Source organism: Oncorhynchus keta, unplaced genomic scaffold, assembly GCF_023373465.1.
Source record: "Oncorhynchus keta strain PuntledgeMale-10-30-2019 unplaced genomic scaffold, Oket_V2 Un_scaffold_1952_pilon_pilon, whole genome shotgun sequence".
Classification (NCBI taxonomy): Eukaryota; Metazoa; Chordata; class Actinopteri; order Salmoniformes; family Salmonidae; genus Oncorhynchus; species Oncorhynchus keta.
In genome coordinates this window covers 283,390-305,400 of record NW_026290848.1, presented here as the reverse complement: position 1 = coordinate 305,400, position 22,011 = coordinate 283,390, and the positions used below count along the sequence as shown (strand labels likewise).

The 22,011-nt window shown below is 41.5% G+C and overlaps 1 protein-coding gene across 1 annotated transcript in view; it reads right to left on the bottom strand.

Moving 5' to 3' along the window:
* The window catches only part of LOC118387799 (potassium/sodium hyperpolarization-activated cyclic nucleotide-gated channel 1-like), a 129,936-nt gene extending 108,254 nt beyond the window's left edge, over positions 1 to 21,682 (bottom strand). Inside the window, exons 1-2 of the mRNA XM_035776520.2 lie at positions 21,168 to 21,682; positions 3,182 to 3,605 (exon numbers count right to left, since the gene is read on the bottom strand). Coding sequence (XP_035632413.2) covers positions 3,182 to 3,605; positions 21,168 to 21,532 — 789 coding nt within the window. The 5' untranslated portion in view covers positions 21,533 to 21,682. The remainder of the gene's footprint in view (positions 1 to 3,181; positions 3,606 to 21,167) is intronic.
* Between the last annotated feature and the right edge of the window lie 329 nt (positions 21,683 to 22,011).

The window sequence follows — 22,011 nt, the reverse complement described above, 5'->3', positions numbered from 1 at the left end:
ACCTTCTCCACTTCGGTCCCGTCGATGTGGATAGGGGGGGTGTTCCCTCTGCTGTTTCCTGAAGTCCACGATCATCTCCTTTGTTTTGTTGACGTTGAGTGAGAGGTTGTTTTCCAGGCACCACAATCCCAGAGCCCTCACCTCCTCCCTGTAGGCTGTCTCGTTATCGTTGGTAATCAAGCCTACTACTGTTGTGTCGTCTGCAAACCACTTTATCTCTATACTGATGTGTAGCTTGTTTTATTGTCTTGCGGAGTGAATAACTACACTGTTTATATTCTGCCATTATTGCCAGTCACTTTGCCATGGTCAAATGATGTGGTTTCAGTAAGTGTTGTAATGATGCTCTTATATGGTTACATACAATATGTGTTAACTGTTGTTACTTCTATTGTCAATTCTGTTGTTAATGTTGTTACCAACTTTGCAATGTTTATTTTATGTACAAAAGTATTGTTTTTATTACATTTATATTTCAGGGAGAACTTCACTGTACATATACAGCATTATCCTGGCACCAGAGTTGCCGTCTTAATACTATAATACTATAATGTTGCATTACAGAGATGCTTTAATATACACTACATGACAAAAAGTATGTGGACACCTGCTCATTGAACATCTCATTCTAAGATCACAGGCATTACTATCGAGTCGGGGAAGGATTTCCACTAGATGTGGGAACATTGCTGTGGGGACATGCTTCCAATCATCCACAAGAGCATTAGTGAGGTTTGGCACTGATGTTGGGCAATTAGTCCTGGCTTGCAGTCAGTGTTCCAATTCATCCCAAAGGTGGTTGATGGGGTTGAGGTCAGAGCTCTGTGCACCCCAGTCAAGTTCTTACACATCGATTTCGTCAAGCCCTTTCTGTATGGACCTTGCTTTGTGCATGGGGACATTATCATGTTAAAACAGGAAAGGGCCTTCCCCAAACTGTTGTCACAAAGTTGGAAACACAATATCGTCTAGAATTTCATTGTATGCTTTAGCGTTAACATTTCCCTTCACTGGAACTAAGAGGTCTAGCCCAAACCATAAAAAACAGCCCCAGACCGTTATTCCTCCTCCACCAAACTTTACAGTTGGCACAGTGCATTCGGGCAGGTAGCATTTTCATGGGATCCGCCAAATCCAGACGCTGAAGCGTAATTCATCACTCCAGAGAACGAACGTGTTACCGCTGCTCCAGAGTCCAATGGCGGCAAGCTTTGCACCACTCCAGCCGACGATTGGCATTGTGCATGGTGATTTTAGACTTGAGTGTTTCCCCCTTACCATGGAAAACCATTTCATGAAGCACCCGACGGACAGTTCTTGTGCTGACGTTGCTTCCAGAGGCAGTTTGGAACTCGGAGTGAGTGTTGCAACCAAGGGCAGACAGTTTTTACAAGCTACGCGGTCATGTTCTGTGATCATGTGTGGCCTACCACTTCGCGGCTGAGCCGCTGTTGCTCCACTTCACAATAAAAGCACTTACAGTTGACCAGGGCAGATCTAGCAGGGCAGAAAAATGACTTGTTGGAAAGGTGGCACCCTTTGACGGTGCCATATTGAAAGTCACTTAGCTCTTAAGTACGGGCCATTCTACTGTCAATGTTTTCGGATGTGGATTGCATGGCTGTGTGCTCGATTTTATACACCTGTCAGCAACGGGTGGGGTTGAAATAGCCGAATCCACTCATTTGAAGGCGTGTCCACATACTTTTGATTATACATAGTGTATTTCACAGTACAATTTTGCTTACTGTAAAACATTACTTAATCCCTGTAAATTTACAGTGGAGATGCTGTAATATGTTTTACAGTAAGGAAAATAGTAATTTAAAAATATATTACAGTATCTCTGCTGTACAGCAATATTACAGCATTTATGCTGGGAACTGGTTACAGGGGAAAGTTGTACAGTGGGGACATGAGAGCAGCTGTACCTTATTGTAACAAAATGATCGTGTCATGAGTTTTCAACTCTTCATTGTGAAGGGAAGGGAAATAGTTCTGTCATTGTGGAGTAAGCAGCTTCAAGGAAAACAGGAAGAGGGGTCCCGTGTGGCTCAGTTGGTAGAGCATGGCCCTTGCAACACCAGGGTTGTAGGATAGATTCCCACGGGGGACCTGTATGAAAAAAATATGAAAATGTATGCACTCAATTCTATAAGCTGCTCTGGATAAGAGCATCTACTAATTTACCAAATTGCAAATGTCGACTGCAGAGGAAAACTGAGTGACACAGAGCAGAGCAGCAGGAGCTACGGGAGCATTAGACTCTATACATGAAATCATCAATGCAGCTTGCAGAATCAAGTAATATTAGAATGTTGTGTCAAGCTCAGCCTTTGTCTTGACAGACAAAATATTCAATCATGGAGTCTGATAAAATCTCATCTCCATCTAATACAACATTAAATATAGGATCCAATGCAACGGCAAATGTAATTAAACGCAACATTAGGCTACATTTGTAATCCAATGTAATGACACTAGTTGGGCTATTTGTGTAGTAAGCACAGGAATCATTGATACTTGCCCATGGTGCAAGAGAGGTTGGAAATGCAATAATGTATGTACATAAAGCTTAACAAAGCCTATTCCCATAGAATCTCCGGCTTTTTCAAACTTCACTATTGGAGCATCAAATCAGATCTGATATCCGGCAAGTTAACATATTTGGAACATTTTGCACATTCATGTTGATCAATCGATCAATCAGTGAAATAAAGGTATAAAAGGGAGAGCAATGCTAGCTGGGTAAATGGAATGAGTGACTCACAGAGGAGTGAAATGACACCATAGAAGGGTTCTCTCTTTCTCCTCTCTCCTCTTTCTTTTCCTCTCCCTCTATCTCCCCCTCTCTCTCTGTACCCCTCTATCTCTCTTCTCTTTCTCTCTCTTTACCTCCCTCTGTTTAAACTTCATTACCCCATATCTAAACTCCGATGTCCAAGAATGACTTGCATTCATCCTCACATTCACCTAAATGTCAGAAGTCAGAGCTGTGGCATTCAGCCTCATACGCGCGCGCGCGCGCGCACACACACACACACACACACACACACACACACACACACACACACACACACACACACACACACACACACACACACACACACACACACACACACACACACACACACACACACACACACACACACACACACACACACACACACACACATCTTACCTCTTCCCACTGATGTATGTATCTGATGAGTCGGGAAAGTCTCAGCAGCCTCAGAAGAGACAGAATCTTAGTAAACCTAACGATCCTCAGCGCCCTCGCCGTCTTGTACACCTCTGAGTCAAACCCCTTTTCCACTATTAGAAATATATAATCCACTGGTATGGACGAGAGGAAGTCGACCACAAACCAGCTCTTCAGGTAGTTCATCTTGATGACCTTGGGGTCCAGGATGATCTCGGAGCTCTCCTCGTTGACGATTCCAGTGCGAAAGTTCATGACCAGATCCACGAGGAAGATTGTGTCTGATGCCACGTTGAATATTAGCCAGGTGGTGGTGGTCTGCTCCGAGAAGAAGGTTATTCCTACAGGAATGATGATCAGGTTCCCCATCATCATGACCAGCATTACCAAGTCCCAGTAGAACCTAAAACAGACAGAAATGGGTCATCAAATAATATGGCTTTAAGTACAGTACACATAGAGGGGATTGTACCAATAGAACCTACAACAAACAGAGAATGTGTAAAAAAAAACTATGGTTTCAGAATCTACAATAGACATTTACATTTACATTTAAGTCATTTAGCAGACGCTCTTATCCAGAGCGACTTACAAATTGGACACATAACATGTCAAAATACGGCTTTACATATGAACGGTACACATACAAAGAATTAAACCTAGAACAAACAGACAGCATGTCAGAACATTAACCAAATCAAATCAAAACTTTATTTGTCACATGCGCCATGCATTTAGACCTTACCGTGAAATGCTGACTTACAAGCCCTTAACCAACAGTGCAGTTCTTGAAGAGTTAAGAAAATATTGACCAAATAAACTGAAGTAAAAAGTTGTGTGCGGGGGTAGAGGTAAGTTGAGGTAATTTGTACATGTAGGTAAGGGTGAAGTGACTATGCATAGACAATAAACAGTGAGTAGCAGCAGTGTACAAAACAAATGAAGGGAGGGAGGGGGGGGGTCAATGTAAATAGTCTGGTGGCCATTTAATTAATTGTTCAGCAGTCTTATGGCTTGGGGGAAGAAGCTGTTAAGGGGCCTTTTGGTCCAAGACTTGGCGCCCCGGGTACCGCTTGCCGTACGGTAGCAGAAAAAAACAGTTTATGACTTGGGTGACTAAAGTCTCTAACAATTTTATGGGCTTTCCTTTGACACCGCCTATGATTATAGATCACGGATGGCAGGAAGCTTGGCCACAGTGATGTACTGGGAATAGACACATAACATTTATATACACTAAGATTGGAGTCATTAAAACTCACTTTTCAACCACTCCACAATTTTCTTATTAACAAACTGTATTTTTGGCAAGTCGGTTCGGAGATCTACTTTGTGCATGACACAAGTCATTTTTCCAACAATATTACAATTCCAGTGGGTCAGAAGTTTACATACGCTAAATTGACTGTGCCTTTAAACAGCTTGGAAAATTCCAGAAAATTATGTCATGGCTTTAGAAGCTTCTTATAGGCTAATTGACATCATTTGAGCCAATTGGAGGTGTACCTGTGGATGTATTTCAAGGCCTACCTTCAAACTCAGTGCCTCTTTGCTTGACATAATGGGAAAATCGAAAGAAATCATTGACCTCGGAAAAAAAGAATGTAGACCTCCACAAGTCTGATTCATCCTTGGGAGCAATTTCCAAATGCCTGATGGTACCACGTTCATCTGCACAAACCATAGTACGCAAGTATAAACACCATAGGACCACGCAGCCATCGTACCACTCAGGAAGGAGACGCTTTCTGTCGCCTAGAGATTAACATACTTTGGGGTGAAAAGTGCAAATCAAACCCAGAACAACAGCAAAGGACCTTGTGAAGATGCTGGAGGAAATAGGTACACAAATATCTACACTGCTCAAAAAAATAAAGGGAGCACTTAAACACAATGTAACTCCAAGTCAATCACACTTCTGTGAAATCAAACTGTCCACTTAGGAAGCAACACTGATTGACAATAAATTGCACATGCTGTTGTGCAAATGGAATAGACAACAGGTGGAAATTATAGGCAATTAGCAAGACACCCCCAATAAAGGAGTGGTTCTGCAGGTGGTGACCAGACCACTTCTCAGTTCCTATGCTTCCTGGCTGATGTTTTGGTCACTTTTGAATGCTGGCGGTGCTTTCACTCTAGTGGTAGCATGAGAAAGAGTGGAGTCTACAACCCACACAAGTGTCTTAGGTAGTGCAGCTCATCCAGGATGGAACATCAATGCGAGCTGTGGCAAGAAGGTTTGCTGTGTGTGTCAGCGTAGTGTCCAGAGCATGGAGGCGCTACCAGGAGACAGGCCAGTACATCAGGAGACGTGGAGGAGGCCGTAGGAGGGCAACAACCCAGCAGCAGGACCGCTACCTCCACCTTTGTGCAAGGAAGAGCAGGAGGAGCACTGCCAGAGCCCTGCAAAATGACCTCCAGCAGGCCACACATGTGCATGTGTCTGCTCAAATGGTCAGAAACAGACTCCATGAGGGTGGTATGAGGGCCCGACTTCCACAGGTGGGGGTTGTGCTTTACAGACCAACACCGTGTCGGACGTTTGGCATTTGCCAGAGAACACCAAGATTGGCAAATCCGCCACTGCCGCCCTGTGCTCTTCACAGATGAAAGCATGTTCACACTGAGCACATGTTACAGACGTGACAGTCTGGAGACGCCGTGGAGAACGTTCTGCTGCTTGCAACATCCTCCAACATGACCGGTTTGGCGGTGGGTCAGTCATGGTGTGGGGTGGCATTGGGGGGCCGCAGAGCCCTCCATGTGCTCGCCAGAGGTAGCCTGACTGCCATTAGGTACCGAGATGAGATCCTCAGACCCCTTGTGCTACCATATGGTGGTGCGGTTGGCCCTGGGTTCCTCCTAATGCAAGACAATTCTCGACTTCATGTGGCTGGAGTGTGTCAGCAGTGCCTGCAAGAGGAAGGCATTGATGCTATGGACTGGCCCGCCCGTTCCCCAGGCCTGAATCCAATTGAGCACATCTGGGACATTATGTCTCGCTCCATCCACCAACGCCACGTTGCACCACAGACTGTCCAGGAGTTCGCGGATGCTTTCGTCCAGGTCTGGGAGGAGATCCCCCAGGAGACCATCCGCCACCTCATCAGGAGCATGCCCTGGCATTGTAGGGAGGTCATACAGGCACGTGGAGGCCATACACACTACTGAGCCTTATTTTGACTTGTTTTAAGGACATTACATCAATGTTGGATCAGCCTGTAGTGTGGTTTTCCACTTTCATTTTGAGTGTGACTTTCTAATCCAGACCTCCATGAGTTGATAAATTTGATTTCCATTGATAATTTTTGTGTGATTTTGTTGTCAGCACATTCAACTATGTAAAGAAAAAAGTATTTAATAAGAATATTTAATTAATTCAGATCTAGGATGTGTTATTTTAGTGTTCCCTTTATTTTTTTGAGCATTGTATATCCACAGTAAAACGAGTCCTATATCGACATAACCTGAAAGGCCGCTCAGCAAGGAAGAAGCCACTACTACAAAACCGCCATAAAAACCGCCAGACTATGGTTTGCAACTGCACATGGGGACAAAGATCGGACTTTTTGGAGAAATGTCCTCTGGTCTGATGAAACAAAAATATAACTGTTTGGCCATAATGACCATCGTTATGTTTGGAAGAAAAATCGTGTGGCTTGCAAGCCGAAGAACACCATCCCAACCGTGAAGCACGGGGGTGGCAGCATCATGTTGTGGGGGGGCTTTGCTGCAGGAGGGACTGATGTACTTCACAAAATAGATGGCTTCATGAGGCAGGAAAATTATGTGGATATATTGAAGCAACTTCTCAAGACATCAGTCAGGAAGTTAAAGCTTGGTCTCAAATGGGTCTTCCAAATGCACATTGAACCCAAGCACACTTCCAAAGTTGTGGAAAAATGGCTTAAGGACAACAAAGTCAAGGTATTGGCTTTCCATCACAAAGCCCTGACCCCAATCCTATAGAAATTCTGTGGGCAGAACTGAAAAAACGTGTGTGAGCAAGGTGGCCAACAAACCTGACTCAGTTATACCATCTCTGTCAGGAAGAATGGGCCAATATTCACCGAACTTATTGCGGGAAGCTTGTGGAAGGCTACCCGAAACGTGTGACCCAAGTTAAACAATTTAAAGACAATGCTACCAAATACGAATTGAGTGTATGTAAACTTCTGACCCACTGGGAATGTGATGAAAGAAATAAAAGCTGAAATAAATTATTCTCTCTACTATTATTCTGACATTTCACATTCTTAAAACAAAGTATTGATCCTAACTGACCGAAGGCAGTCTGATTAAATGTCAGGAATTGTAAAAAACTGAGTTTAAATTTAGTTCGCTAAGGTGTATGTAAACTTCCGACTTCAACTGTAGATGTTATTTTTGTCCAAATGGGAAAGGGCAGTGTGGAGTGCGATTGAGATTGCATCATCTGTGGATCTGTTGGGATGGTATGCGAATTGGAGTGGGTCTAGGGTATCCGGTAGGATGCTGTTGATGTTTATCCATGACCAGCATTTCAAAGCACTCGTTTAGGCAGGTTACCTTCGCTTCCTTGGGCACAAGGACTACGGTAGTCTGCTTGAAACATGTAGGTATTACAGACTCGGTCAGGTAGAGGTTGAAAATGTCAGTGAAGACACTTGCCAGTTGGTCCGTGCATGCTTGGAGTACACGTCCTGGTAATCTGTCTGGACCCGCGGCTTTGTGAATGTTTACCTGTTTAAAGGTCTTGCTCACATTGGCTACCGAGAGCGTTATCACACAGTCATCCAGAAATTCGGGTGCTCTCGTGCATGCTTCAGTGTTGCTTGCCTCAAAGCGAGCATAAAAGGCATTTAGCTCGTCTGGTAGGCTTGTGTCACTGGGCAGCTCGCATCTGAGTATCCCACTGTAGTCCGTAATAGTTTTCAAGCCCTGCCCCATTTAACGAGCATCAGAGCCAATCTTAATCCTGTATTAACACTTTGCTTGTTTGATGGTTCGTCTGAGGGCATAGCGGGATTTTTTATAAGCGTCCGGATTAGAGTCCCGCTTCTTGAAAGCAGCAGCCCTAGCCTTTAGCTCGATGTGGATGTTGCCTGTAATCCATGACTTCTTGTTGGGATATGTACGTATGGTCACTGTGGAGACGACGTCGTCAATGGACTTATTGATGAAGCCGATGACTGAGGTGGTGTACTCCTCAATGCCATTGGATGAATACCGGAACATATTCCAGTCTGTGCTAGTGAAACAGTCTTGTAGCGTAGCATCCAAGTCATATGACCACTTCTGTATTGAGTGAGTCACTGCTACTTTCTGCTTCAGTTTTTGCTTTTAAGGAGGAATCAGGAGGATAGAATTATGGTCAGATTTGCCAAATGCAGGGCGGGGGGAGAGCTTTGTATGCACCTCTGTGTGTGGAGTAAAGGTGGTCTAGAGATTTTTTTCCTCTGGTTGCACATGTGACAAGCTGGTAAAAAGTTGGTCAAACTGATTTAAGTTTGCCTGCGTTAAAGTCCCTGGCCACTAGGAGTGCCACTTCTGGATGAGAATTTTCTTGTTTGCTTTTGACCTTATAGAGTTGGTTGAGTGCAGTCTTAGTGCCAGCATCGGTCTGTGGTGGTAAATAGACACTACAAATAATATATATGAGAATATATATGAGAACCGTCTTGGTAGATAGTGTGGTCTACAGCTTATCATAAGGTACTCTACTTCAGGCGAGCAATACCTCGATACTTCTTTAATATTAGACATTGCGCACCAGCTGTTATTGACAAAAAGAGACACACCCCCACCCCTCGTCTTACCAGACGTAGCTCCTCTGTTCTGCAGGTGCATGGAAAATCCACCAGATCTATATTATCGGTGAAACATAAGATATTACAGATTTTAATGTCCCGTTGGTAGGATAATCGTAATCGTAGGTCATCAATTTTAATTCCAATGATTGCATGTTAGCAAGTATAACGGATGGCAGTGGGAGTTTACTTGCTCACCTACGGATTCTCAGAAGGCAGTCCAATCTGCGCTGTCTTTTCCTCTGTCTTTTCTTCACGCAAATGATGGGGATTTTGGCCTGTTTCCGGGAAAGCAGTATATCCTTCTCATCGGACTTGTTAAAGGAAAAAGCATCCAGTTTGTGGTGAATAATCGCTGCTCTGATCTCCATAAGTTATTTTCGGTAGCAGAAACATGATGTACAAAATAAGTTAAAACATAAGTTACAAACAATGCCTAAAAAACATTAAAAAAATTGCACAGCTGGTTAGGAGCATGTAAAAAGTCAGCCATCCTCTTTGGTGCCATCTTAATGCATGCCATTTAGCAGACACTTCTATCCAAAGTGACTTACAGTGCAGTAAATACTTATATTATTAGTATACTGTATATGATCCCAGCAGGAATACAACATGGTGCTTGCTATGCTTGGCATTACAAGCACCATGTTCAATGCTCTTATCAACTGAGTCACAGAGACACAAAAAAAATCCCTGGATAATATGGCTTTATTATTTACACAAGGAGGATTGCATCAGTTTGCACCAACGGACCCAGGCGTGGGTGTGTGAATATGATATGCCTGTATGTATAAACCCACACATCATCCCTAGACATAGCCTTTATGGCATGAGTTAAAATGTAATCGAATGGATATGGAAGTCAATACCGTACCAATATTCTGTCAAGCAAAGTTAAGAAAAATGAATGCACACGTGTCAAGGAACATATGAAGGGAGATTATGAGGTATAAGTATCAATTTGGAGCTTAAACGAGTGCTTCTATCAAACAAATCTGTTTTTATTTTATTTTTCTTTCTTTTCCTGTTCATATTGTTTCAGAGGGGATTTAATAAGAAACTCGACTATATATTCCCCTGTATGTAATTTACAGTGAAGTGGAAGACTAGATTCTAGTAGTACCACTGGGAGACCAGTACCCTATGGCTGGGAGGCTGGGTTAAGGACAATCTGACACTACCAATATTACAGGCTGTCTTTGCGAGTTCTCTGAGAGGTCTATGAGATATTTCTCTATCTATTGACACTTCAAATCGGTTACTCACATTGATCTGTTATGGCAGACAACCCAGATCTTGAAAAAAAAAGCTTAAATGGCCTGTAGGTGACTAGCTGATTCTGTTGTGCCTATACATAGTTGTTTGTCTTTGTAAGGCTGGGTATGTCCTGAGAGGCAGAGACTCTTCCCTGGGTTGTGTCTGTATAAATGTGACTCTCCCCTGTCTTGTCAGAGAAGTAAAAGTGATCCATGGGCGCCCAGCCGGCCGGGCTGGGGGAGTCTGTTCTTCAAGCAGTCACAAAATGTTCTGCTGGCGTAGGCCTACTGATAATGCTATTACATGGTACTAAAATAGATGCCTTCAAGAATGTCATGCTAAAAACTGTCCGGTGACACTGTCCTATCCTGTGAAGCTTGTCAATGTCGATGCTAGGCTAGTCTGGGGTTGTGTCCCAAATGGCAACCTATACATATCACAATCAAATTAGAAAATGTTAGCGATAATGATAACTGCGATAAATTACGATCAATCATTTTGGGGAGGTGCTAAAGCTGAGCGATATGGACATAAAATGTTATCTCGATTAATGTAATTATTTTGTTAGATAACAACAAATGTAACGAAAAGGTGCCATATGCAGAAATTAATCTGCCATTTCCTGTTTGCAAAAATTCGAATAGTTTGCTTAATTTCAGTTTATGACAAAACAAGCAATGCATGGTTTAGAGAATCATTGTGCCATCTAAACCGATGTGATTTTCAACTGTTTGAAGCTGGTGTACAAAACCGAAAGTAAAAGACACAAGAACTAAAGTTAAGAACATTTAAATCAGATCTACCACTTCTTAGACTTGCTTTCAATGAGAATAACATATCTATCTCACATTTCTATGTGAATTTGGTCGGGTTGCCCAAAAGTGACATATTGCAGCTTTAATGGACAGTTACTTTACATTAGTGGCAGAGGTCTTGAAGTAAGACAGCTGAGATGAGCCTATGATTAAAAAGTAAGCTATTTCGACAAACATATCTAGGAAATGCATGATTGATATTTTGATGTGTAAACTGTCAAAATGGGATTCAGAATTATGAAATGTATTTTTGTGCACGTTGGCCTATAGGTTATACTATTCACCACCTGAGGAAGTGGGAACTCAAAATACTTATCAAGATCGGCAACTTTAAATATTATATTGTTGCTATATAGCCATGTAGGCTAATTGATTAATCTATCAGTAAATGTAGGCTAATGTCCTGCAAAAACATTCCAGTGCTAAGCCTGGCTGCTTGATTTATTCACTGCAAATGGTGCGCTCTGCGGGTGTATCAAAACCATATTAACTAGGCCTACTCCGGTTGTAAAGTGATGCCATGAACTGAATATTATGAGGTGAGAGAAATACATTATTTACTCACAGAAAGTTGTGACTCTCCTCTCTGTAACTAGAATAACAGTAGTTGCTTTGAAAATTGTATTTTTCCCGCAATAGCATTTTGAGCAACTGTCAAGCTTGTGCTTCTCAGAATGCATCTCTCCCTCCTCCATGTGCACATTTGAGAGAAGGAGTGAGAGTCAGCAGCCGACAGTGAAACAAAACATTGTGTAGAAAAATTGCAAAAAATTACTGACGTAAGCAAAATCCTTCGGCAAGAGGATGGCAATGTCGGTGTCAGTCATTTCTGGTTTATCGTCCCAGCTCTAGTGGACCATATAGGTTAGGGTGCCATTTGGGATGCCCTCCTGGTTGGAGATGCACTCTGCAGGCTGTAATGGATCTGTTTAAATAAATGATGCAGAATCCAGTGGTTGGGTCCTTCCCTTATAAATATCTGTGTCTGCACTTCAGCTAAACGGTCATCTCGCGTCTCTAATCTCATTCCATAGTAAGGGTGGAATGTTCTCACATTGAGGTTGTTTGAAGCACCACATCACTAACGTACAGTAGGAACCTGTCTGGGGCATTTCAAAATGTAAATTAGGCCAAATCACTTGGCAAATATGACTGGAAAAGACCCTTGTCAGTATCAAGCCCAATATACTACATTTATGGACATTTCTGTGCCAGAAGTGCTAAAACTGGGGCTATATTATGTCACTGCAGACAGATCATCAAAGCAAATTATGATTTTATTCCTAGCTATCAACATACTACATGACAGAAGGCAGGTGCCAGTGCTGCATTTTCACATGTGGAATCAACCTGCACCACATGGCCTGTTAGCTGGTCTACAAACTCCAGAGAAAACAGGGATCCTCCCCTCCACAGATAGGCCTCGTGCTGTATATCATGGCAGGATCATGTTATGTCTATGTACTCAACTCAGTCATATAAACAAACAAACAAACGGGGGCCATTTTGCATACGACAACTCGTTTCTCCCATTAGCCAGTCTGCCTATTAAGGCTGGTGCTGCTGCTGCACCAAACAGGATATACTGTAGGAATAATTAAGCAATACGGCCCGAGGACGTGTGGAATATGGCCAATATACCATGGCTAAGTTCTTAGGCAAGGAGTGCTAGGACACACCCGAGGTGCCTTATTGCTATTATAAACTGGTTCCTCAATTAAAAGTTTTGAGATTATGCTGCGGGACTCTGAGGTAATTTGTGGTTTAGTAGGGTACCCTGCGTCACTGCTTCATAGCTCCAGACTAGCGCAAGGGGGAGTTAGAGCACTGCTTACGCTTTTGGGTCCCAAGGCGCTAATGTGCATCGAACTGAATGAATGCTGTAAACGAATGGGAGATATAAACCAAATAGAAACTGATAATTGCGCACAACTTCAAAATTGAATGTCAATGAACTGAATGATGAGGATGAAGAAGGTGATTGAATTTAGAACAATATTGTAAGAATGAACATTCCTCTGTCCTGCACGCACACCTCCTGTACATATTTTTTATTTTTACTTGGTCATAAGAAGCTGTAACTGGACTGTAGCATACTATTTACTAAAACTGTTGTTACACTAAGTTTTCTATTCTAAGATAAATTAAAATGTTAAATTATATTCCATGATAAGATAAGATAAGATACATGTGTTGACTGAATATAAGCAGCAAGTGATGTCTGCTAAATAATCAAGTTGATGGCGCAGTCATATAGCCTTGGCACCTACTGTACATAAAGCTGAGTGACTCACTCATTCATGGCTTTGGATCTAAATAAACATGCATCAACCTTTTTTATGACAGTCTTTAATAAAGAAATGTTTTTAATGTCCGCCTCATGACCTCAAACTGCACCATTTTGTTTCCCCCCGTCGCCCACACACACTTTAAACATTTGGATAATAAAGCATTTAAAGCATACTGAAGACAGAAGCCACCTGTTAATGAGTTCCCAGAGCTGATCTGTTATCCAACCATTATTATTATTATTATTATTATTATTAACCTTGCATTATAATGAAATAAAAGCCTCTTACACATTCTGACAGACCAGCTTTTCCCTAACAAAAAATGACATGAAAAGCATACATTTGTAAATCATCCCAAACTCTAAAAGTAATTGGAAAGGTAGATACAAAAGGCACAGTAGTAATCAAGTGACATGGCCAGGAATATATAGACCTAGACCTATGAACACTTAAAAAACGGGAGTCAGGGTTAGTGCTTTGTGTATATTATTAGTTACCCTGAACTGGATGCCATGTATTACAGTCTCTAAAAGGGGAAAATATTACCAATGCGCAGCGTGGTAGGTGTCCATAATGTTTAATCAAACACAACAGAACACTGGAACAAAACAATAAACGTGAATAAACGAAACAGTCCCGTGTGGTTCGCAAACACTGACACGGAAGACAAAACACCCACAACTCAAAGGTGAAACCAGGCTACCTAAGTATGATTCTCAATCAGGGACAACGATTGACAGCTGCCTCTGATTGAGAACCATACTAGGCCAAACACAGAAATACCAAATTATAGAAAAAACGTAGACAACCCACCCAACCCACTCCCTGACCATACTAAAACAAAGACATAACAAATGAACTAAGGTCAGAACGAGACAAATGAAACATGCCCCATAGATATCAATTTAGAATCCTCCAATACTCTAAATGTAATTATTGGGGTAGAGTCACGTCATTGGCAGATAGTCAGGCGGTGAATGACATGTTGAAGAGGGCGAGGAACGAGATGGAGTCACAATCCATCCCAGGCACACCTGTGAGCTCTGGAACTCCACCTCCTGTTTCTGGATTCTGCAAACAACGTGTCCTTGATGAAAATACCTGTCTATTTGTGGAAGAATCACCCTGATTAACTCTTTAATCATATCAGTTTACCTATTTGCTTATGGTTTTGCCTACACCTAGCGACCTGTTTAAATTATATGAGAAAAAAATATTACATTTTATTTAGAATGGCAAGCCAGACAATATTAAAAGGGCCTATTGTCTCACCCCATGTTCAAGAATGGCCCTTTTCCCTTTATTCAGATTACAACCATTCACTTTCGGTTATTTGAAAACAAAATAATCTCCAAAATATCGTAATTTTTTTAAACAAAGACTTGTAAATGAGATTGTGAACTCTGGAAACAACGTTTCCTGCTTCTGGCTTAAGAAACAAGACTAACAAGGGAAATCCATTTACTAATAGTACAGGTAGATAGCAATAACAACGATACTACAGAGATACAAAATAATTTAGAGGAAAAACAAAAATAACTTGAGGAACTTATTCAAGAATGATCCAATGTAATCTATTACAAAAATAAAGCAAACTGGATGGAATATGGAGAAACAAATGAACAAATTCTTCCTGAATCTCCAATACAGGAACGCCAACAAAAATAATTAGCAGAAACTCGTCAGTGAAGACGGAGTCATCTATGATTCTCCGAATGATATACTAACTTATTTTGGATAGGGGGCAGCATTTTCACTTTTGGATGAAAAGCATGCCCAGAATAAACTGCCTCCTACTCCTACAGTTTCTAATATATGCATATTATTCGTAGATTTGGATAGAAAATACTCTGAAGTTTCTAAAACGGTTTGAATGTCTGTGAGTATAACATAAACCATATGGAGGGGCAAAAAAACTGAAAAAGAATCCAAACAAAAAGTAAGAAATCTGAGGTTTGTAGGTTTTCAACTCAGCCCCTATCAAATACACCGTGGGATATGGGTCATTTTGCACTTCCTACGGCTTACACTAGATGTCAAACCTCTTTAGAACGTTGTTTCAGGCTTCTACTGTGAAGGGGGCCCGAATGAGAGGGGATTGAGTCAGAGGTCTGGCAGCAGCCTCGTTCTTAGTCATGCGCATTCACATGAGAGGTAGCTCTCGTTCCATTGCTTTTCTACAGACATTGGAATTCTCCAGTTGGAACATCATTGAACATTTATGACAAAAACATCCTAAAGATTGATTCTATACTTAGTTTGACAAGTTTCTACGACCTGTAATATAACTTTTTTAACTTTTTATCCGACGTTCGGCTGGGCCTGAACGCGCGTTTGGATTTGTTACCAAACGCCCTAACAAAAGAAGCTATTTGGACATAAATGATTAACTTTATCGAACAAATAAAATATTTATTGTGGAACTGGGATTCCTGGGAGTGCATTCTGATGAAGATCATCAAAGGTAAGTGAATATTTATAATGCTACTTCTGACAAATTTTGACTGCGCAACGTGGCGGATATTTATTTTGGCTGTTTTGGGCTTTGAGTGCCGTGCTCAGGTTATGCTTTTTCCGTAAAGTTTTTTTAAAAATCTGACACAGCGGCTGCATTAAGGAGAAGTTTTTCTATATTTCCATGTATAACACATGTATTTTCATCAACATTTATAATGAGTATTTCTGTAAATTGATGTGGCTCTCTGCAAAATCACTGCATGTTTTGGAACTACTGAACATAACACGCCAATGTAAAATGAGACTTTTGGATTTAAATATGAACTTTATTGAACAAAACATACATGTATTGTGTAACATGAAGTCCTATGGGTGTCATCTGATGAAGATCATCAAAGGTTAGTGATTAATTTTATCTATATTTCTGCTTTTTGTGAATCCTCACTTTGGCTGGAAAATGGCTGTGTTTTTCTGTGACTTGATGGTGACCTAACATAATCGTTTGTGGTGCTTTCGCTGTAAAACCTTTTTGAAATCAGATACTGTGGCTGGATTAATGAGAATGTTATCTTAATATGGTGTAAAATACTTGTATGCTTGAGGAATTTTAATTATGAGATTTTTGTTGTTTTGAATTTGGTGCCCTGCACTTTCACTGGCTGTTGGCGGGGTGGAACGCTACCGTCCCGAATATCCCAGAGAGGTTAAAGCAAGGCCCCTGAACTCTCGTGTATTTTCTGCATTATGCAGTGATATGGGCAGCGACCATGTAATGCTTTTACAACATACATAAATGCACTGGTTATCAAGGGGCAAAGAATTGACACCAATTTTTTAATTGAGGGACAAGCTTAAAATTGAGCTTAAAGTTTTCTTTACTGACATTATTTTCACTTGTCTGACCACTTGCATGATGATGAGTTTCTCACACCACTGGCCTATCTGGGATGATCTGAATCTAGGATTACAGGGACTCTCCGCAACTATATTCAATGTGCAGGACAACATTGAGGCTATGATTTTGAAGTTGGAGCTCTTCTCTGTCTACATTAACAAGGACACCACACAGGTATTTTCATCATTGTATGTTTTTTTGTGTGCAAATGAACTCAAGCTTATGGACAATGGAGCTTATGGACAATGTCAAATGTGATATAGCGAAGCACCTGAGTGAGCTGGCTGCGCAAATATACAGGTATTTTCCCAAAATGGACGACACAAACAACTGGATTCGTTATCCCTTTTATGCCCTGGCTCCAGTACACCTACCGATATCTGAACCAGAGAGCCTCATTGAAATTGCAACAAGCTGTTCTGTGAAAATTTAATTTAATCAGAAGCCACTGCCAGATTTCTGGATAGCGCTGCGCTCAGAGTATCCTGTCTTGGCAAATCGCATGGTTAAGGCACTGATGCCCTTTGCAACCAGGTACCTATGTGAGAGTGGATTCTCGGCCCTCACTAGCATGAAAATTAAATACAGGCACAGACTGTGTGGGGAAAATGATTTAAGACTGAGATTCTCCAATACAACTCAACAATTCAGAGTTATGTGCATCCTTTCAAGCACACCCTTCTCATTGACCTGTGGTGAGTTATTCACATTTTTTTTGATGAACAAATAAGGCTTTATGTGTAAGATGGCTATGTAAAGAGCAAAATTATTGATTATTATATTATTATTTGTGCCCTGGCTCTGGTCCTATAAGAGCTCTTTGTCACTTCCCACGAGCCGGGTTGTGACAAAAACTCACACTAATTCTTATGTTTAATAAATGTATCGTAAAATGTGTGCGTGGCAGGCTTAAAATGATGGTAACATTTGAGAGTGGGCTGACCCTGGTGCTCGAGGGGGTACGGAGCTGGAGGTTGAATGTTTGAAGGGGTACGGACTATAAAAAGTTTGGGAACCACTGTTGTAGACTACGCAAAGCCGTGGTGGGGTCCATTCGCATACACTCAGCTGTAGTTACCGTCGTTGACAATCAAACAACACCGGACCCGAGGGACACGTTCGAATTTCAGACCTGCAGCAAGATTGGGCCTGATTGGGATCTCGGGTATATCGGGTCCAACTAGACCGGTGAAGACATCTAGTGTTTGTTCTACATTGAATCCAATGATTGTTCAGCGACTGTGGAATTGAGGGCATTGCTCTGTATTGTACTGTAGCAAATGTAGTTATAAAAACAGAGCAGAGAGTAGCACTGCTAATTAGGGAGCACCAGAGGTGATGGATTTGGTAAAAAGTGAGATCTGAAATGGCACCCTATTTACTATACAGTGCACTACTTTTGAAGGGGGAACCCATAAGGGCTATGATCAAAAGTAGTGCACTATATTGTATATTGAATAGCTAAGGTGCCATTTCTGACGGATCCATAGATTTGAAAAAAATACTTTTCTTCACAATGTCCTTCGTTAGACTGTTAGAACACCTCTTCGATCTGAAGAGGAAAAAAGAGAAGCTAGACACAACCACTTCAAAATCAATAATGCACAACATAGTTGCAAGTCTCTAAAAAGAGGTTTGTTTTGGTGTTGTTTTTGGAATCTGAAGACATTTGGGTTTGATTACATTCTGCTGTGCTCATCATATTGGAATGTAGTTAATGATGATTTAACTTATTACAAAGTAATATTGTCTTTCATTCAATGTCCCTCATATTTTGGTAAATATCAACTGATACTACAAGAAAGCCATGCAGAAATGTCTGAACATGGTCATGCTAAAAGACCCCCAGGAAAGAAAGAGTTTCATGGAAGACAAAAGCTTCTTCTCCAAAAGGCCTAGACTACACCAGGCCAAGTGCGAACCCTTTCTGAAATCTATAAATAATGAATATTACTAACCAGCCATTAAACTTTAAGCAGCCTCTGTACCAAGAATATGTTAGAAGATTGAGTTGCAGAAGCTTTTTAAACCATACAAAGCACCCATGAATGGTGAGGTCTGTCATTCATGGATGGACTGTTGTTATATAGTCACATAGTTGCTCCTTGGTATTTCAATGCCAGAAAGGTGATAGCATCAACCAAATATGACTGCAACAACAAGGTTTTAAGCACATGGTGCTAATTTATGTATTTTCTATTTGTCAAAGCTTTTATAAATTAACAAAATACAACAGTCAAATACAGTAGTTGTTTTCAATAATAAAAACCTATGGAAACCCATTTACAGTGGTATTAGGAAGTGCATCAGATGAAATGTCAAAATTAGGGAACAGCCATGGTGCTACAACCTAAAAGGGTTATTCAGCTTTCCCAATCGGAGAACCCTTTGAAGAACACTTTGTGGTTCCAGGTTGAACCCTTTCTGTATACATCTGACCCTTCTTTGGACAATGTGTTAACTAACCTCTACATGAGCTTCAATGCCATAAAACAATCCTTCCGTGGCCTCCAACTGCTCTTAAACGCTAGTAAAACCAAATGCATGCTTTTCAACAGTTCGTTGCCCGCACCCACACAGCCGATTAGCATCACTACTCTGGACGGTTCTGACTTAGAATATGTGGACAACTACAAACACCTAGGTGTCTTGCTAGACTGTAAACTCTCCTTCCAGACTCATATTAAACATCTCCAACCCAAAATTAAATCTAGAATCGGCTTCCTTCAGCCTCCTTCAGTCATGCCGCCAAACTTAACCTTGTAAAACTGACTATCCTACCGATCCTTGACATTGGCGATGTCATTTACAAAATTGCCCCAACACTCTACTCAGCACCATCCGTTTTATCACCAAAGCCCCATATACTACCTACCACTGCGACCTGTATGCTCTCATTGGCTGGCCCTCACTACATTTTCGTCGCCAACCCCACTAGCTCCAGGTCATCTAGAATTCTTTGCTAGGTAAAGCCCCGTCTTATCTCAGTTCACTGCTCACCATAGCAACACCCACCTGTAGCACGCGCTCCTCCAGGTATATTGCACTGGTCATCACCAAAGCCAACACTTCCTTTGGCTGCTTTCCCTTCCAGTTCTCTGCTGCCAATGACTGGAACAAACTGCAAAAATCTCTGAAGCTTGAGTCTTATATCTCCCTCTTTAACTTTAAGCATCAGCTATCTGAGCAGCTTACCGATCACTGTACCTGTACACAGCCAATCTGTAAATAACACACCCAACTACCTCATACCCATATTATTACTTACCCTCTTGCTCTTTTTCACCCAAGTATCTCTACTTGCGCATCATCATCTGCACATCTATCACTCCAGTATTAATGCTACATTGTAATTATTTTTTATCCTCTAGGGCCTTTTAATTTGTCAGGAGATGTGATGATTATTTAATTGACTGACTGACAGTCACCCAAATAATAATCTCATGCTGTCATTTCTGTTAATGCGCAATATTAGGTCATTTCTATGCAGTCAACTAAATGTCAGAGAGACACTGGGCGTGAGGATGACACTTTAAATAATACAAATATGTATTGCGCAATGCCTACAAGCCCATTAACCACTTATCTCAAACTCCATCCAATTGAATTTTAAAAAACAAAGCAAGCAATTAAGTGTATCATAAGAGGAACTTGTTGTAATAGGTTAATATATCCCTAAAAACAAATATACATATTCCATCGCATTATTTCTGCGCAGTTCAACGTGGATTTACGTTTGATGGATGGGTATGGCACGCCAAAGCTTTGTGCATTTTAAATATCTGTCCATTATTCACGGTTTTGCAGGCGAGATCCCTTTAACTGTGTAAATGCCTGGTGTTTGAATTCATCCCTTCCCTTGTAATTCTCTTTTTATTTTTTGCGGACGACCAATGTTTAATTATTTATCTATTCTCTCCCCCTATTCTCTGTTATCGTTTCTCCCTAGAATTTACCGCATATGTCTATTTTCCATCCCGAGGCCATCCTCACTTATCCCGACGGATCCTCGTCGTCGTTTCATCATTGCAGGATGGGCTATGTTTACAATACTGATGTTCTCACCTTACTTTCATTGCTTATTATAGATCCGCATATGCAGCAATAAAAACTACTGTTATGTGGAATACAATTCGTATTTGTGTATTCAACTCGTGACATTCACCATCCTCTTTCCAAGGACATATCATGGACTCAAGTATTTCTGTCTTCCATATTAGAATAATGACAATTGCCGCAATGGAAAATATGAATACAATCACAATTTTATAGGTAAAACAATAAACTCCTCTAGATTTGACTCAAGAACGAAGCAAGATTAGACAACACATTTGACGAGGCGTAACCTACGCGCACTGATGACATAGTGATGTGGTGTCTTGTGGACCCGGCTGTGTGGATGAATGGATCGCATGGTAATAAAGGAAAAAGATCAGAAGGTGACTTTCCACTCCTTACCTAAAATCGCTATAGGGGTGAATGATCCAGTATCCCGCAGTTTTGACCCTTTCTTGCTCTTTCTCAACGGCTTTCTGACTGCCGAACATTCGCAGGGAGAACTTATTGACGCCAGGCTGCATCATCGCTCCAAATTGCCTCTGCATAAAGCCGTGTCGGTTCCCGGACCCGTCTAGATCGTCGAACCCGACCAAGGCTTCCTCCTGGTCACCCTTGAAGCCCACCGACTTCGGGTGGTCCCCTGATTTCATGTTCTGGCTCCCCATATTCTTCTTCTGTATCGAGTCTTGCCTCTGAAATATATTATTCCCATCTGCTTTTTCCACTTCTTTGTTGCTGGAAAACGAATTCGATTTTTCTTCCATGATTTTCAATAAAACGTACTGTCTCCTGGCTCGGAAGCCAAGCTACGCGCAAAACTCAAAAGGACTCGCTGTAAACTCCCGTGTTTCATTTGATGCCATTCAACTGCTCGGCTCCACTGCCTCCTGTGGGAATGATGCAAACTGAGACAGACTTCTGTTGAACCTGACAGATCAGGTTTCCTGGATTACCGCCATCTACTGACTGAACCGATTTTAGAGTTCAACTCTCTCTTGCTCGCGTAGCATTGCAGTTTAACGGGGACATTGTTGGCGCTTGACCACTTCATTTCCATAATGTGACTGATCATGGGCATTTCTAGGATTTGAAGACATTCAGGGCTTAACCCAAAGACAGTAGGGGGTTCCTGGGGGCATTTTCCTTCAGAAGGAATTTCAGCAGCTAAATGCATGAATTTGGTGCACTTTGATATGAACATTGAGAGATTAGATTTTTTTCAGTTAACTTGCACCTTCCCACC